Here is a 19352-nt window from a genome sequence, read left to right as displayed (position 1 = left end):
GTCGAAGGATGTGGTGATTGAGGAAGATGGAGCGGTTTGTGGAGTTTGCCAAGAAGACATGAACGTAGGAGTTGATGGAAGAATGCTCAAGTGCATGCACAAGTTTCATTCCGATTGTATTGTGAATTGGCTTAGGAGTAAAGCTACATGTCCCTTGTGCAGGTACCAAGTTCAATTCAAAGAGTTTGAGCCAAAAATATGAGCAAGAAAAAGATGTGAGAATGGATGGTTTCTACATTTTTTGTTTTCCTTTTTTCTTTTTGTAATCTACAGTATATAAGTTCATGTATTATGTTTGATCAATCAGTTAGGTGGAATAGAAAATAGTTTGTGTTTTTTGTTATTGACTACTAGTATTATTAAATTTGCTTTTCATAATAGATTTTTGCTTTAATTTTGATTTTTGAATAGATATTGTAGAGAGGGAAAATTCCCTAGAAACTTAGTCGTCCACAGATATATGTATATGTATCCCTCACAGCGTGGAGCCACGCGCCCCCATCTCCTAATAATGACTAAGAAAGTGCATGAATAATGACTATATATGCACCGGAGTTGATTTGTTTCCTATAACAGAAGAAAAGAAAAATAATTTGACAACAACCATTGAAATATATAAATTCAGTAGTACTTGTAATGATGGTATTGCGCATCTTCTGGTGGAATTCGCGAATTACTCTATTCTAGCGAACACATTCTCTTCTATACTTTCATGTCCCCTACCTTCATTCTAAATAGAGTCTGATTAATGTATGTTTTTAGAGTATATATTAATTATCTATTTTAAAAAATTATTTATGAAAAATTAAAAAAGTTATCACAAAAGTTAGTCACTTTTTCATTTTTTCATAAAAAATAACCTAAAATAGTTTATTAATGTATACTCTTATGACACAAGCTGACCAAAACCTTTTCAAATATAACCTTTAAGCTCAAAATTTAATCTCATCCACTATCTTATTAGACAAAAACCTACTATCTTACAAGACAAATACTTAGTTGGAAACCTTGACTTAGAACAAAAATAATAATGATTTTTTTTTAACGTACACCGCAACAAACATGCACGTACTATAGTGATCAGGGGCAGAACCAGGCCCCCAGGCCACCAAAAAATAATTAGGCACTTAGGAGATATCCTAATTTTTCCTTGTGATGGTTTCATTTTCTTGTTTTCTTCACTTCAAAATATATAGAGTACATGAAGAGAACTTGATTTAAACTCCAGGAATGAAACCAACACTCTTGTAACTACTGGTATTAAATTCTTTAAAAAAAAAATGAGCTATATTCTCCTAGTGTTGCACGTGTCTTCTTTTTTTTTTTTTTTTTTTCCTTTAGTGTAACATGTCTTAGTCTCTTAGGGTATTATTATTGGTTAGCAGGTAGGCTCTGATATACTGTTCTATAGTATACTCTATTTTTTAAGAAGTAATAGTATTATTTTATTTTTTTTATAAAAATTATGCAGGTCTTATTACATTAAAATATCACTAGAATATATGTGTATTGCTTTTTTATATCAAGTAATATACATATACATATCCTAATGAATGTTTATAGTGTATATAAATTTTGCCTCCCCTAAAGTCAAATCCTGGCTCTATCATTGATGGTGATAAAACTTTCTGTCACGAAATGTCTTATTTTATCGCCTAAGACATATGGTGACGAAACATCATTCACCACGAAATCTTGGTCACCGAATCTCATGGTGATGAAATTTTTTCTCACTAATATATCTAATTTTTTTAATCAAAAATCATAGAAGATGAAATTTTTTCATCACCTAATATTTTCCTCATTAAACATTATATTCAAAGACAAAATAAATTTGTCACCAATTATTTTTTAATTTGTAATTTTTTTTATTTGACCATATTAGACGACATCATATTTCGTTGCTAGTTGTTGTTGTTTTTTTTTTTTTAATTTTCCAATTTCAATAGATTTAGGTGACGAATTATTCTGTCGCCCATTTTTGTTTATATTTAGAGTTCAATCTATGATGTAATATTTCGTCACAAATAGCTCTTTTTTTTTTTGTTGTGGTAATTCAACATTTTGGTGACCAAAAAGGTTGCCACCATTTTTTTTTAGTTTTTAGTTCAACCTCTTGGTGACAGAAGTTTTCGTCACTAATTTTTTTTATATTAATGTTCTTTTCATTAACTTGTCATTACATTACATTAACCTATTCATTTCCAACCACAATCATAAACAAATCATCCATATATACAATTTAAAAAGTAAATAAAAAACCAGTATACTATTAAAACCATTGAAGTAAGTTGTTCACAAAGCAATTATAACAATATATAGATGAAAGATGCCTTCATACATTACAAAAATAAAATTGAGTTCAAGTAGCACCACAAAAAAAAAAAAAAAAAAAACTCTTTGCCACCAATCTCATATCTGCACATTTTTAAAGGAAAATACATCAATACTATTGAGCAAAATCATTAATTATGTTAGTAATATATAAAATAAAATAAAAAAACATTTTTAGCAATGTGTTGAAAGTATTCTATCACCATTGCATTTAGGTCACCACAACTCATAAAAGTTAAGTTGTATAAAGCAAAGATATGTTTTCGAGTATTATATAATGCACACTTACGTCCAACTCTCTAATCGTGAGTCCCATTGCTATGCCTAAATTTTAACATGCTATATTGGACGTGAGGGTGGTGTTTGTGTTGCTCACTTTGCATGGTCTATTATTATGAATTGCCTCAATAATTTCACAAGCTTCATATATATTTGATAGGTGTCACAGAAAGTTTCATTAATAAATGTTACATATCATAATAACGAAACTTTCTCATCAATAAAAAAAACCATTGATACCTTAAAAGATTTTAATAATGATCCAACAATTTGATGCACTAAAGGAATCCAAAAAAAAAAAAAAAACTAAAGTCTAGGAAACATTAGGGTATGTTTGGTAACTGTTTTTTTCCCTTATTTTATGTTTTTAAAAACAATATTCTATTTTTGAGACTAAAAAACTTGTTTGGCAACCCAAAACGAACAGAAAACAAAAATTATTCTCAAAAACTCAATTTGTGAAGGAAATTGAAAACATGCAAAAGATTGTTTTCAATTTCTAATTTTCAAAAGTAAATGAAAACACGCATTTAATTTAATGAATCTATCTCAATTTATAAGGTAGCATTAAAATTCAAATCTTAGTAACAACATATTTTAGTATATTTCATTTTTTTTTTCAAAAAAACTTTTTTTTTTTAATATCAATAACCAAACATGTTTTTGATTTCAAAAATACAAGAAAATTGTTTTTTCTTTATATTCCCAAAAATAAGTTTTTGAAAATAGAAAACAAAAACTGTTACCAAACATAACCTTAAACTCTAGCACTATTATGCTAATCAGATTGAGAAAATTGCAACATAAACAAGAAATGTGAAACTTATGTTCTTCCCATGTCCCTTTATCTGCATCACAACCCCTTTTACAAAATATTCGCCTTAGAAGAACACATGTTGGACCAAATTCAGTGATTACAGATCTCGAAAGAGCAATAAAACTAATTAAAATAATTTTGTTTATTTGTACAAACTCAAAAGTGAACCACACTTAGGTCTATTTGGATACTGTTTATTGTTGAAAACTGAAAATATTGTAGCAAAATAATTTTTAAATGTGTGAATAGTAACGTGGGACCCAATTTAAAGAAAAAGTTGCTGAAAAAGAGGTTTGTGGGTCCCGTGAACAGTGCACGGGACCCACTAAAAGCGCCGAATGCTGAAAACTTTTAGTTTTCAGCATTATCCAAATGTGCACTTATTATAACCAAAGCAAGGTAATAAAAAGTTTTCAGCATTATCCAAACATGCACTTATTATAACCAAAGCAAGGTAATAAATGTCTTTTCAAGTTGCTTGGACTTTTGAGGGACTTTATGGTGGAGAAACAAATTTGGAAAATCTAAGCCATTGGAGTTGAAGCCAGAGAGAGAGCTTACCGATCTAAAAGTGAGAGGTGTGAGCGTGAGGGTGAGGTTGAGGTGAGAGAGAGTGATATGGTATTTGCTTCTTCCTTTTTTAAGTAATAAAGAAAAAATTTTAATACCCTAGCACCCAAAAATTAGCAGTGCGCACATTTATTTTTTACAAGTAGGTGACGAAACATTATTTTGTCTAAAAAGTTGCCAAAATCTTATGTATTTAGCGACAAAATTAGAATTTCATCATCTCTAATTTTTTGAGATGAAATATTTCGTCACCATAAACACTCGTAATAGCGCCTTATTTTTCATGACCTATAGTGACAAAAAAAAATATATTGCATCACAAATTTGAATATCTTTAGAGATGAAATATTAATTTCGTCACCATTTTTTAAATTTTTATAGTATTTAGTGATGAATTTTGTTTTTCCTCACTGAATATTATTATTTAGAGATGAAATTATTCTCTCACTAGATTTGTCACTATAGTACATGTTTGTTGTAGTAAATTTGAACAAAAATAATTGTGAATACTTTAGAGTTCGTAATTTTAAATCATCAACTGTTTTCCTACATCTTCATTATTAATTTTAAATTTATTTCTCATGTTGTAGAAGGCTTTGTCCACAACCATGACCTATACTTTGACACAGCCATGCGCCCATGCCTTACCTGGGCTTGGGTAGTTTGCCTGGAGGTCCTGGATTCGGTTTACAATGGGCAAGAATTATTTTTTTCCCCCTAAAGATTTCTTTGTTATTTGTTGCAGGGGAGGAGGTCAAATTTATTTTTGTTAGTTCAGTAGTTCTAGGGAGGAGTTGGTGTTTAGTTTTTTTTTTTTTTTTTTTAAGATAGTTTTAATCTAGGACATCCACTTTTGATGATTACTTTTTATCACCAAATCAAAATACCAATTAATTTTTTTGATATAAGCAAGATCTCTTATTTGACTACAAAAAACTTAATTTATTAGTTGAAATAACTGAAACCTACTGATGTTTAGTCCTGCTGGGGAAGACTAACAATAAACTATAAACACAGCAAACTTTAGGTCCTACCATATTTATAAAAATATAAACTTTAATTCTTTGGCTTATTAGGAATCATTACAAATGGACAGCTTAAGAAGGGAAGATTGGCCCGGGCTAGAAAGACAAACATATGATTGGTTCTCTTTCAAAAGAAATTAGTCAGTAATCTCATACTAAAGTATAGGGTTAATAATTGAGAGATTTCTTTTGATTAATGTGACTGTATAGTAAGAAGTCCTGAGTTATAGTCCACTTTGTCCAAACCACACAAATCAGTCCCTTCAGAAAAGAAAAGAAAAGAAAAAATGTGTGTACATTGAAGTATGGAACTAAATCCAATTTGAAGGACTAAACCCAATCCGATTCGTTGGGATCCTTATTCTTGGTTTTTTTTTTTTTTTTTTTTGAATTTATGGATAATTAAGCAATAAATGCAATCCAAATTTCTATACAATTTCGCTCGTGGGCCGTGGCCCTAATTACATCGATCAAACTATATGAAAAAGTACATAAAATCTCCTTCTTAGTACTTTCTCTTTCTGGTTTCTACATTCACTGCTCCACATACATATAGCACTAGGCCCTACTAGAAGAACACCCCCCCACGTGTCCAGGTCCTTTTTGTCATATTTTCCAAACGCGTAAATAATCAAAAGTGGTCTTTCTTGACTCTTGTACAAACGTCGTTCCCGGTTGGGCTGCTTTTTGTTTCAAAGGTCGGTGAAAATTTTGTTCCTTCTCCTTCTCCTTCTCCTATTCGGAAATCACAAATCCTTATTCCTTATCCTAGTCTAACTCTGAAATATTGTACTTCTTATAAATCCCACAAACCGCAAACCAAAATCACTCTGTATCTCTTCTTTCTTTTGCTAGTAATTCCTAGACTTGTATCATCATTCTTTTACTAGTATTGCCAAGAATTGTGATTTGTGACAGAGGCTCACGACTTTCACCATGGAGGTTGATGAATTTCAAATAGCTATGTTGAGGGCCGAACTGCTGGACACGACGAGAAACTGGGCACAACACTCAACTTTTGATGGTTCATACGATCCCAGAACGTTTTCAGGGAAGTTGGATCCTTTGGAACTGCAAAGCATAAGGTTGGAAACCTTGACGGCCAAGTTAGCCTCGTTTCGTGCGCGCGAAACCAAGCGCGATTTCAACACGGTGATGGAGGAGGTTGAGCTTGAAGTGTTGAGATGGCTAGGGAGGATCTTGGCCAAGAGTATGGACCCGGTGTTTAAGGGGTCGAAGGATGTGGTGATTGAGGAAGATGGGGCGGTTTGTGGAGTTTGCCAAGAAGATATGAACGTAGGAGTTGAAGGAAGAATGCTCAAGTGCATGCACAAGTTTCATTCTGATTGTATTGTGAATTGGCTTAGGAGTAAAGCTACATGTCCCTTGTGCAGGTACCAAGTTCAATTCAAAGAGTTTGAGCCAAAAATATGAGGGAGAAAAAGATGTGAGAATGAATATTGGGTTCTGCATTTTTTTTTTTTTCCTTTTTGTAATCTACACTTCATGTACTATGTTTGATCAATCAGCTAGTGGAATAGAAAATAGTTAATTTGTGTTCTTTTGTTTTTGAGTTTGACTACTAGTATTATTGAATTTGCTTTTCATAATAGATTTTTGGTTTAATTTTGTTCTCCTAGTCCATATATCTCTCACAGCACGTGGAATTACGTACGCACCCCATCTCCTTATAATGACAAAGAAATTGCACATGAATATGCACCGGAGTTTGATTTGTTTCCTATAACAGAAGAAAGGAAAAATAACAAAAAATAATAATTGAACAACAACGATTGAGATACATAAATTCAAAGTACTTGTAATGATGGCTTCACGCATCTTCTAGTGGAATTGACGAATTACCCTATATTCTAGCCACCATGCACCTTCGTCTATATCTTACAAGACAAAAACCTAGTCGGAAACTTTGACTTGCATTAAATCGAACAATTAAAATGTATCCTTTGATAGGAACCCGGAAAGAAAGTACATAATTTCAACTTTATTTCTCATGTTGTAGAAAGTTTTGTCCTTAACCACTTTATTCATTTGTTCTTCTTTCTTTTCTTTTTTTTTGCTGACTTTATTCATTTGTTCAAAACCAATAGTTGTGAATTTGGATATGTTTCACAAAGATTACTAAGTACGCTAGTGATATTCTACGAGGAAATTTCCCATTAGGAATGAAAGACAAAAAAAAAAAAAGCTGCCAAAATAGTTTAACCATCATGTTGGTCAACACATTACAACGTTGAATCTCTCTCCTCTCATCCTTTTTGTTCTCTAGTAGACCATATCAAACAAAATAAAGCAAAGATAACTTGAAGATCAAAAGAAAGTAAAGCAAAAGGGACATTATTGACATTTGAAGTAAAATAAGCATTCCTTTAGCGGGGTTTAACATACATAGTTACAAATCAAGATTCAAAGCTAAAAACCACCACTCTCTACTTAAGGAAATCTATGAAAATCTATGTTCTGATTTTAACAATGTAAAAATGGCAATTATAGATATCCATAATAATTCAAGAACGACTGACACAAAATAATTAGTAAGGGTAAAGAGAAAAATGAAAGTATAATGGACATAATGAGGAAGGCTAATTCACATGATAACTAAAATTATATATTTATAATATATTTATTGGGCCGTTATCTTCTTATTATTATACTTAATTTGTATAATCAAGCTATTATTTGCATTAGTTGATCCATGTTGTTTATCTTTATATAATTTCTTGAATAAAATGTTATTTAAATGAGTTTACAAGAGTGCGTGGGACAAGTAAAGAAGAATGGAGGTCAAATTAGAATTAAAGAAGTGTCAAATGATCATTAATATCGAACTTAAATGTCTAAGGAGGTGCAGTGCTTGGGGTATGTACTATGTTTGGAAGGTTCAAATTAATTAGGGGGGAAAAAACAAAAAAAATGCATAATTTGAAAACGAAAAAATCAATAATTATATCATCAATCAAATGTTTAAATTTCAAATTTTTGTAGTATAAAATTATGTATAAAAAAATAAATTTATGGTTCGAATAGTAAATAACATATGATTGACACAAAATTTGACATGCGTGTTAAGAACATAAAGAACATGGATTAAATTTTTAAAATATATAATCATATTAATTTTTTAGAGAAAGTTGTAACAACTTGAAAATTGTCACTTCAACGTGAGTTCTTTATTATTAGGATAAAAATGGCATAGGATGTATGTTTATCCAAAAACAAAACAAAAAATGTAGGCTAAAAAAACACATGATTACATGTTTTACTAAAACACTCATGTTTGGTAACTATTTTTATTTTTAGTTTTCAAAACTTATTTTCAATAGCAAATATAATTAAAAAAGCAATTTTATTTTGTTTTTAAAGTTATAAACACATTTGGTAAACTTAAGGAAAAAAAACTTTCCAAGAACAGAATAAAAAAAAAAAAAAAAACTTGTTTGGATTGTTAGCTAAAAAACAGTTTTTGAGACCAAAAAAAAAAAAAATTCAAGGCATTTTTTTTTTTATACAAAATAAAATTTCTACTCTAACATAATCTAAGTGTAAATGTGTGTGAAACTCTTTTCTGGAGACTTGAATCCCGGCCATTGTCCCTACACTACACAAGCACCATTGCATCAAGGGTGTGCGGTGGTAAGGCACTTATAACTTATTATAAGAAGATTATTATGGTAGGTGCCCACTTTGCAAAACTATCAACGAATAAATTAAACTAGTGAGTGATGAGGCAATCAATCAAGACAACCACTCAATAATACATTATTGAATGAAGGCTTTGATTACAATTAATATTATTATGGTAGAATTTTAAGCCAAAATTCTTTAATGATATTACCAGTAGATTGGCAGGAACACTTCAATGATACACACTGGGCAAAACATAATTCAGTTAAAGCAATCACTTTAATGACTAAAATTTGAAAAATTGGAGAAAGTATGGATACCAAACATATTGTTTCAGCCTAGCAAACCACATACATACCGCCATGACCAACTGAGCTTAGACGCAAAAAGATGTTTGATTTATACTCATCCACACACAAAGACAATGAGAGAGCTCAATGGGTGCTTGTGAAGAAGAAGATGAAAAAGACGAAGAAGAACAAGAACTCACCTCTCTTTGCTACAAGAGGACGAAACTAGCTCTCTTTAGGCATTGTTGTAGTAATTTCATTTCATTGTTATTTTTGTTCCTACCAGGATTCAGGCTTGGACTTCATTTGTGCACAGTAAAATACACAAGTTTTCTCACTGTTTTTGAACGCTTCCTTCAAAACTAAAAATTTGAAAATACCCTTTTGCTTGTTTCTAGTTTCTTTTGTAAATTGAGATTTGGAGACTGTTTTTTCTTTCTATTTGTTTTCAGTTACCAAACAAGTTTTGAGGCCTAGAAAATATAAACAAAAAAAAAAAGTTTTTGAAACTAGAAAACTGGATTTCAGTTACCAAACAAGTTTTGACTTTGCCCTAGAAAATGGTAAATAGTTTTTGAAACTAAAAAACTGAGGAAAATAACAATTACCAAACATATTATTTTCTTTATCAAAAGAAGTTGATAATAACAAAAAACGTGTTGCTTTTATCTATAAATTTTCTGCAATTTGATGCAGACACTTAGATGTTGGCGCAATTATAGCTTTTAGCCCAACTTTTATTATATAAAATATGATATGACATTAATTAATATATCAAAGCAAGCCAAATACAGGGGCAGAAAGCACCACCATCATATAACAACAAAAATGGCAGTGATGTCTTTGTGAGCTGAAAGCACCGCCATCATATAACAACAAAAAGGCAGTGATGTCTTTGTGAGCTTTGATTTCGATAGTCCCTGAACAGTTGGTGGATCCAAGCAGAAGAATCTTACAAACAAACTTTTATCTGCAACATTTACTCTGTGAAGTAGTCAAATTAATAAAAAAATAAAAAAGGAGTTCTTTCTACACTTATAAACAGGTGACCCTCCAACTGCTAGAACAATTGGTAGCCACTATTGACTGAAAAGTTTGCTGCTGATGATTATAATGCTAAACGATGCTTCCCTTGTTACTACCAAAAAAGTGATTCTCCATTGAACTGTACATGGCCATAGCTTTGAGGACCCTAAAGCTTTCTACCATCAATCAACTACTGGCACCTAATTCCTGGGAAGAGCTGTTTTCTGCAGTTTCATCCTCACTGAAGCTAGAAGGCATCTCCATGACAGATCTAGACGATATATAATGCAGTCAAAATAATAATTAGCTGTGCAGAGCCCCAAAGAAAGAAAAGAAAAAAAGAAGCAAATGCAACAAAAAATGGTGATGATAAGTTAACATATATACAGGAACAAGATTTTTTTTTTTTTTTGGGTTTTGGGGAGGGGAGGGGAGGGGGGGCGAGATAGGTATACAGCATAGAAAGGTGAAACAGTGGGCTCTTCATCCTCCAAAAGGACAACGGAAAAATTCAACCACCAAAATAAATAGAAAGAAAAGCAAGTGAAGAAAAAATACGAATAATTTATTATTGGGAGGTCAGTTTCCTAGAATTTCCATAGCTGTTCATTTCTAAATTCTCAGTCATTTTTTCATGGAAAAACTCCCATTAAATGGCAAGTAATAATCCTAGTCATAGTTACACCTTCCCCTTAAGATGCCAAGCCACCAACAAAATACATTTTCATCATTCCACTCTCACTGAAACAAATAAGCATGATATGCAATAATACCAGGAGACACCTCTAAAAATGTAAGAAAATGTCAGAGCCAGTGAGGAATGAGTAGAGTGTTTATGTCAAATGTTACAATAGTTGTCATATTGGATTTTTATACTCCTATTGCCTAGTGTCGGAATTTAATAATTAAAGGACTAGAGTTTGGACATTTAGAGCTTCATTAAAATCAGGTTAATTATTATACTTTTTTGAGATACTTCAACAGTAGATTTAGATTCCACAATCAACCTCCCCATTGAGGGATAGAAACAACATGGCCCCCACACTTCCTAAAATTTCAAGTTCTACTATTATATTTCAGTTAAATTTTCCAGAATGCAGTCCCCCCCCCCCCCCTCTTTTTTGTTAAATGTGTGTACTTATTCCCTTTATGCCCCCCTTAAGTTTGGGTACTTTTCATTCTAATTATCACTTTGTCCATCCAATCTTGAATTCTAGTCCACTCCTGCACATGCCACTTGGGCTTTGGCTCAGAAAGAAAGGGATTGGTTTGGAATAGGTCTTGTTCAAGAGCTTATGAAATCCCCCAATGGAGTCCTTTTTTGGGATGTGAGCTTCTTTAGGAGTGTGCATGTTCGGGAATTAGAGGCTTTGTCAAGCTTCATGGAAACCATATACAGTTCTTCAATAAGGGGGTTTGGTGAGGATAAGATGTGTTGGATTCTTAGCAAAGATAAGGGGTTCTTGGTGAAAGATTATTATAGAATTTTAGTTGGTCCTACTATCTTCGGTTTTTCTTGGAGAAGTTTTTGAAAGCAGAAGATTCCCTCTAGAGTAGCTTTCTTTGTATAGACTACTGCCTTAGGAAAATGCTTGACGATTGATAACTTATGAAAAAGGAAGGTGTGAGTTTTGGATTGGTGCAACATGTGCAAGAGTAATGGTGAATCGGTTGATCATCTCTTCCTTCACTGTCCCGTTGCTATGGATCTATGGTCTGTGGTTTTGGGTTCATTTGATGTTTCTTGGGTTATGCCGCATACTGTTTTGGGCCTGTTAGGGTGTTGGCAAGGCTGCTTTGGTCGTCTTCGAAATGGTTATACATGGTCCATCATTCCCAATGGCTTAATGTGGTGTCTTTGGAGGGAAATAAATAGTCATTGTTTTGAAGATATTGAGAGATCTATTCCGGATCTCAAGCTTTTCTTTTTTAGAACTTTGTTGGATTGGTTGTTTGTTTTGCAAAACCAATCATTCCCTTCTTTTATCGATTTCCTAGATTCTTGCAATTTTTGTATTCGATTTGCTGTACCCTTGTTCACTCCCTGTGTACTAGGGTGCTTCCTTCCTTTTTGGTATCAATATATCTTTTTACTTATCAAAAAAAAAATATCAAGGAAAATGAAAGGGGCACTGATGCACAAGCAAACACATAAACAGGTGAAGACACATGCATGCTCATGAAATGGAAGAGATAACAACCACAAGAAGATCTAATACCGACCCTTTGCTCAGAAATTTCCGTGTTTGCATTTCAGTGAATGGTGCTTTTGTCACATAGTCTTGCTGCAGAAGATCATGTCTGACTCGTTTTGGAACCTTCAATATAAAACAGAGCATCAACAGATATGCAAATATTGTACGTACACATGCATGCATATACTTACGTGCACACACACACACACACACACACACACATATATATATATATATATATTCCTATAATGTGTGTCTAAAAATTGGCCAAAGCTCAAACTCACTTTAATTTCATTTGTTGAATGCATCTTTAATTTAACTTGGTTGCCACGTTCTTTTATACCCTTCCATTTTCGATTAACTTTCTCCTCCTGCACATTTGCACATAAATACCAGAATCTCAAGTAAAGCACTTTCAATTAACATGAGAGTTGTTTAATAATATAGCAAATCATAGAAAGGTCTAAACCAAAAACTCAACCTTTTTCATCCTTGTAGATAGCCCTCTCTCTTCTGTGTCAAGCGACTCAAAGCGGTTATGTATCAAATTTGGAGGCTTAAATTTGAAGTATTCACTCCTTTGGATGACATTGGGGCTGACATTAGCGTAATCATGCATCTCGCTTTCAATTTTCCCATCATAGTGACCACGATGGTTAGTGACAGAATCAATCCTCATCCCTTCAACACCGTGCTTTGTGCTCATTCTTTGATTCCACTTGCTATTATAAACAGAGGTCTCTCCAGCAGAATCTTCATAGAGATCCAAGGAAGAGTTCTGCTTAGGGAAAGGTTTGACATGGTTGAGAACAGTTGACTTCTGTTTTAACTGAGATATCTTATCCTGGTAATGAGACCCATGCATCCCGCTACTGTTTGCCTCTTCCATATATAAATCCTGTGAACTCAACTTGGAATTATACGGCTCATATCCCTGAAAAGGCATGGTAAAGGGAAAATTACACAAGTCACCAAAAGTATTATTCCCTCCGTCCCAATTTATTTGTCCTATTTCAAAAATGCAACTTTTTAGAGAAACATCATTTATTGTATTGTTTGCTGTATAAAAATGTATAAGTTTTCAAAACTACTCTTAAATAAATTTATCAAAAATGGTTTTGGAAATAAAGTAGGGACATAATAGGAACATTAATAAATTAATGGTTTTTAATTTTAGAAACCAGACAATATCTTGGGACATCCAAAAAAGGAATAGAGGACAAAAAAACTAGGATGGAGGGAGTATAAAGGGAGACATTTACACAAACGGCACCAAGAATGCAATTCCTACTAGAATTGATGCAAAAGCTTTACGGATAAGTTTATCAGGCTTCTAGGAATACTATAGAAATCTTATTTGCTGTAGTAAAGCAAAAGTGCAGGAGTGAGCTCTGTTGTTCAGAGCTTTCAGAAATCCACAATTTAAATAAATATAGATTGCACTGTCACTAGTAATTGCAGGTCAGTTCAAAACCAAAGAATTGAAAAAGACTTGCTCAGCCCAGATTTTTTTTATTTTTTATTTTTTACCACCAGGTGGAATCTCTTATAAGGTGGGGTTCAACCTGGGGAAATATATGTGTTAAGAATATGAAGGCGATGCTGTAGGAAGTACACATGCTGCTGGTGCAGGAGTGGTCTGCAGAGGCAGTAGTGGAGGTCCAATGGGTGGTAGTAATATGGTTGCAATTGCATTTTTCCCTTTCAGTATTTCTTTCAAGGCAAGGAGAGAGAGGGGTTTAAGAGTTACTTGACAGTAAAAAATGGTGGTTGGCAAAAAATGATGGTGATACTGCAACAAAAGTAATGGCAGAGGAGGAAGTAAGGGCAGTGACCACAGTAGTAGTGACAGTGTCAGAAAAGATGGAGGTTGTGATGGTGCTAAAGCAGCAAAAGAGCCTTAAATTAGTAAATGAATTTCTCCCATTAGATAATTAATTTGGATCTCTAGAAAGCAAGAGTTCAATAGTTCAGAATCCAATCCAAATAACCACAGTTTTTACTCAGTTGTGGCATCCATATCCAGTACTGAAAGTATCACTTGAATTCTAGAGGAAACATTACAGCTTAAGAACTTAGTTTGTGCCAGCCAAGTACATTGAATCATGACATATGACGAACTTTTTCCTTCTCAAAAAGATGGGTTTTGCAGTATTTCATAAACCAAATCAAATTAGCAATTTTAGGTTGGCTCCTCATATACGTGGATCTGACTGGAAACCCCAAATACATAAAAACTGTCAAGAGCAGCAGCAGAGTTGAGTTTGATATAAGTCAAAATATAAGTTTGTGTATATATATAAAATAAAAAAAAAAATCTCAGATATTCATAATACAGTAAAATGCAGAATGGTTCGTAAATATATATTTTGTACAAAGAAGAGTTGCAATAAAGGCATCCTACCCAGAATAGCTATGGTCTATCTTCTCCCCCTAATCCTTAACATAAAATCACAAAATCCTCCAGCACTTACCAAAGATAACAAAATTGCACAATTTTATACATCAAGCTATATCACATGGACTTTCAGTCTTGACATCAATTGATCTGGTTCAGCCCTCATCATGACAATTATATATAGTTAGATTAACATATTTATAAGTTTTTCCCGTCTTTTTTTAACCTCCATCACAGTCATCCTACATATGGAGTAAAATATAGCTTCTCTTACTAAATTGTCAGTGCTTGATAAAAAAGGATCAGAAACTCCACTTACATTGCTGAGACTGGGTTGCCTTTCCGCTCCAGAGATGTCTGGAGAATTGGGAATAGAAAGATCCTCATCATAGTATTGTTCTGCAAAAGCACATATATATGAAACATAAGACTCCAACCTGCTCCAGAAAGAAGTTTTGCCAGGAAATTAAGAAAAAGAGCTGTCTGCTCTATAAAACAAAGGAACCACATACTAAGTAATGCTTAGAGATATATACATGTACTGATGTACATATCAGTCACTGATAAAAAGAATTCTCAAATAATTTTGAGTAAAAAGTATATCCACTTATGATAGCATAAATTGCTACAGTTTTAGATTGCAATAATAATTTGATAATTTAATTAATAATACTCTTAATTATCAAAAACATCTCCCAACTACCTCTTAATCTCTCTCTCTCTCCCCCCCCCCCCCCCTTTAAACAACTGCCCATTTCAAACTCCTTTCCAGCGTCCATCTCTAAAATCAAAATACTATCATATATTGTTGTGATGATACCAGTTTAAGAAAATAACTCAGATACTTAGAAAGCACATTTAGAGCTTCTACACATGTAGCTTTTTCTTCAGTCTCCCTCCCCCAGCCAACTTTTCAAACTTACCATCCATGTGCAAGACATTCATTCTATTATTCAACTGGTTACAAATGCTTGAAATTATTTTATTTAAAAAATAATAATAAATTCTTTCAGAGTTTATATTATAAAAATAAAAGTTTAAAGTGCAAACATAGTAGATCAAGCTCTAGATATCCAAATATATGCTATTTCATCAAATGACTGCCGACTTTAGGTAAACAGCAAATCATAAGAAAGGACCTGCTATGTAGGAAAACTCGCAAAACTAGCATAACAAAGAAACACTGATTTAATCAAATTTTTCCAAAACCCATGTTCTAATTCATTTTCTGATTGATCTTATTCAAACCCTGCAGTACCAACATCAGCTAAGACCAAAGCCAATGCACCCTCTATATATTGATTTCAAATGTACACAATTGCACTATCAATCTTTTTCAGAAATCATCTATGTCCTGTTCCTAAAAGCAAAACTTCATTTACTGGACTTGGCTTGAGCTAGTTATACTTCCCCAATTATCATTTGCCTCCAGAAAAAAAAAAAAAAAAAAAAAAAAGTGCAATGCAATTCTTTCTTGTAAATAAGAAATACTGATAATCTTTCTCAAACACAAACGCACAAAAGGAAAACAATGAAAAAAAAGAAAAGAAATAACCATAAAATTAAGCAAAAAGATCTAACCAACCACAACCGGAGATTCCTCTCTTGCAGGACAAATTGCATAAAACTTCATTAAGAGTTGTTAATCTGACACAGAAATATATGTTATAACTTACCACGGACTGGTTTCTGAATTGGAGACTCAAATGCACCAGGAGGAAGTGGCTGGAATTCCACACCAAGTGGTGGACCATCCTCTCGATAATGCCCCCCCAATTGCCTCTTAACAGCAGTAATAGCAGCATTTTCAATTTCACCTTTCACTTTCAAGTATCCTGATGGCTTATATCCCATAATTTTTGCACTTTTGGCATTTATGGGTGCAATGACCCCATTATGGGTTAGATGTCTAGAATTTTCTACATCATATGGATCTTCAGTTTGTGAAAACAACTTGTCTTGTGAAGATGAGCTACTCTCTGAAGATGTATCATCTGTGCCACTAACAGTTTCTGTATAATGACTCATATGCTTATAGGTGAGGTCTGAAACTTGAAAATCATTCCCATAGAGCCTCCGGCTTTCAACTTCCCTTGGATCAATATTCCTATAATCCCCGTGTTTAGTGCTGCCACATGAATCCTGTCCAAGTCCACTGCCACGATCCTGAATAACAACACTTGAACGATCTTGTCGTCCACTAGCGCAAGCTTCATCTCTCAACAATTTTTTGTCTTTTAACCTTCTGTGGCAAAACCATCCAGATATTTGCTTTTCTGTTAATCCTAACTGCTCTGCAAGTTGGGACTTCATTTCTTCGGTAGGGTATTTGTGCTCTAAGAGAAGTCAAACAAATTTCTCCTTCAGAAAAAATAATGCCTTGGCACTTAGCAGGAAGCTTAAGAGAAGATATGACAAGATAAGTAATCATACCATTATAAAATCTCTCCAATGCCATAACTTGGGCAGGTGTCTTGAGCCTTCTTTTCTTATCCTTCTCTGAAGAAACTTTGTTCTCTTCTGAGTGCACTTCACTTGATTCTAGCAAAAATAGAAAATAATTAAAAAAATAAGACATGAGTAAAGATAATAATGACCTTGATATCTATCGGTATATATTTGTTGGCCCTATCAGCCACTAGTTTAATTTATTTACCAATATATATAACACTATTGATGAGTTGAGATCATCCCAACAACTAAGTGCTTTCCACATAAATGAAGAGATAGATCATAGATGTCATAAATTCTCTTAGTTTTTGAGCGAGAAAGAAAATCACTCATATGTCTATTTGGTCTTCACCCCTCCTTTTATCTGTCTTCTCACGGGACATAAGCCCTCTAGCTGAGCGTACATCAGTTAAATGGAGGGCAGCAATAGGAAAGAAAAAAAAGGTCTTAGAGCTTCTCCCTTTGCTCACGAGGAAAATATTACAAATTGGTCAATCAACTAAGAAACAAAAATGATTTCATCAAATCTTCCAATATTTGTAAAATTGTATCTCACTTTCCTTATCATTGTGATTGCATAAATTTATTTTTCTCTTCGTGTTAATTTTGTCTGTTGAAAAGCAAGGCAGCTTGATAAAGTACATGCAAAATCATGTCTTCTGTTACATGCATTGAAGTAACGATCAGATGCATCAAGAATACTGTTTCTACAAGTGATTTTACTGCTCTTGGGCACAAATATAAACTACTTAACTCATCATGGAAATGCCCCAGGATTACCCAGCAACTAATTCTGGCAGGTAGGGTCAATTGCCCATAGGTTTCACTGGCTAGAGACAAATCCAAAGGACTCTTCTTTAGAAAGGTTTCCAATGTTATCAAAAACAAAAAGTCTTTTTCAACTGAGAATAATTCATCTAGTTAATTGTTTTATAAACCATGATATTTTGAAGCTTATCCTTGCATAATTATGTTCACTTCCACAAATTTATGTTATACCAGCCACAATTAGCTCTCTTCCACAACTCAACTAGGTAACTGGATCCCCATTTTTGTAAATGGCTTCACATATTTATTTATTTACTTATTTATTTTTTAAAATTCTGTTAAACATGTACCCAATGGATTTTGAACCCACAACTGCAACATCCACCCATTCTTGTAGGAGGAGAAAGTATTATTTGAGCCAGAGTTCATTGGCATAAGGCTTCCTAAATCTAATAGATCTTCAATGAAATCATACCACCCAATCCAAAATTTGGAGGCTTGTAATTAAACCATTGTGGAACAATTTAACACATCACATTCAAACGCTTGACAATACCACAGCATTCACAAATAACAAAATTTCCATTCAACGATGCAATTGAGCAAAAATCATCATTCATCAAACTCAAATTTAAGTACGATTATCATTGCCATTGCGAAGAGAATAAAAGAAAAAGAATAATAACCAGTTTGGTTACCAAGAAAATGTAGGAATCAAAAGACATCAAAAGCTTTTGAATATTTAAATTCTCTATCAATCCCAATTTCAGGACCCAAGAGGACAAAACGAAAAGCAGACAACAATAGAAGTAAAAAAAAAAAAAAAATAAATCCCAAGTTAATATTTTCCCTCAGTTTTCTCAGCTACCAAACAGTCCCTCCCCAAAAATCCATATACCGGACATTCCCTCAACCATTACAACAATTTGTCTGTCCATGCAAGGAATTCAATTACACATTCTAACGCAAGAAACTCAGATGCCAATTGACCCAAATCAATCAGAAAACGAAAACCCAATACGACAATATGAATTTGAGATTGAGAAATCAAACAAAAAAAAATTACCTTCCATGGTGTGTGAAATTCTGGTGATTCCTTCTCTTTCACTATCTCTTTCTCTCGAGTCAAGAAGTTTTGTAGATTCTGTTGGCTCAAAAAGCAAAACCCATTTGACCAAGAAGCTTGAAGCCAAAGATTAATGCATCAGATATATTTGTAATGAGAGAAATTTTCAGATACAAGGTGAAAAGGGAGGGGAATTTTTTTGTCTCTCTACTTCCATTTGGTATTTGCTTGTTATAATTTTACAGATTTTTGTTTTTTTGTTTTTAATGTTAATTTGACATAGTAAACAATTACATGTTGATCACCAATTTGGCTTTTTCAGCATTTTTTCTTATTGTTTATATAGGTAAATTATTTCTTTTATTTTTAAAATTTTAGGTGTATATGTGTCTAATTGAAATTCTTTTATTTTCAATAGTGCATAACATCAAATAAAAAGTTAAAAAGTTAGATTATTGTTTATTTTTTTTATTTGTGAATTACTTTAAAAA

The 19352-nt window shown here is 33.0% G+C and overlaps 1 protein-coding gene across 1 annotated transcript; it reads right to left on the bottom strand.

The window, feature by feature from the left end:
• Positions 1 to 9827: 9827 nt before the first annotated feature.
• Positions 9828 to 19096, bottom strand: LOC142607984 (uncharacterized). The gene is made up of 8 exons (XM_075779677.1): positions 18862 to 19096; positions 17010 to 17117; positions 16253 to 16912; positions 14896 to 14975; positions 12660 to 13112; positions 12463 to 12549; positions 12207 to 12301; positions 9828 to 10254 (listed from the first exon to the last, which is right to left on the bottom strand). Exons 1-8 carry the CDS (start codon positions 18866 to 18868, stop codon positions 10170 to 10172), a joined length of 1575 nt encoding a protein of 524 aa, XP_075635792.1. The 5' UTR covers positions 18869 to 19096; the 3' UTR covers positions 9828 to 10169.
• Positions 19097 to 19352: the final 256 nt, after the last annotated feature.

Source organism: Castanea sativa, chromosome 8, assembly GCF_040712315.1.
Source record: "Castanea sativa cultivar Marrone di Chiusa Pesio chromosome 8, ASM4071231v1".
In the NCBI taxonomy this organism is placed as follows: Eukaryota; Viridiplantae; Streptophyta; class Magnoliopsida; order Fagales; family Fagaceae; genus Castanea; species Castanea sativa.
This window is presented reverse-complemented; position numbering and strand designations above follow the sequence as displayed.

Bases quoted from the DNA above. Each gene is read 5' to 3' on its own strand.
- LOC142607984 (XM_075779677.1), bottom strand. The intron at 14,976-16,252 runs GTAAGTTATAAC...GTGCTTTTGCAG, and splicing joins AATTCAGAAACCAGTCCGTG to AACAATACTATGATGAGGAT. The intron at 13,113-14,895 runs GTAAGTGGAGTT...ATGCCTTTTCAG, and splicing joins GGCAACCCAGTCTCAGCAAT to GGATATGAGCCGTATAATTC.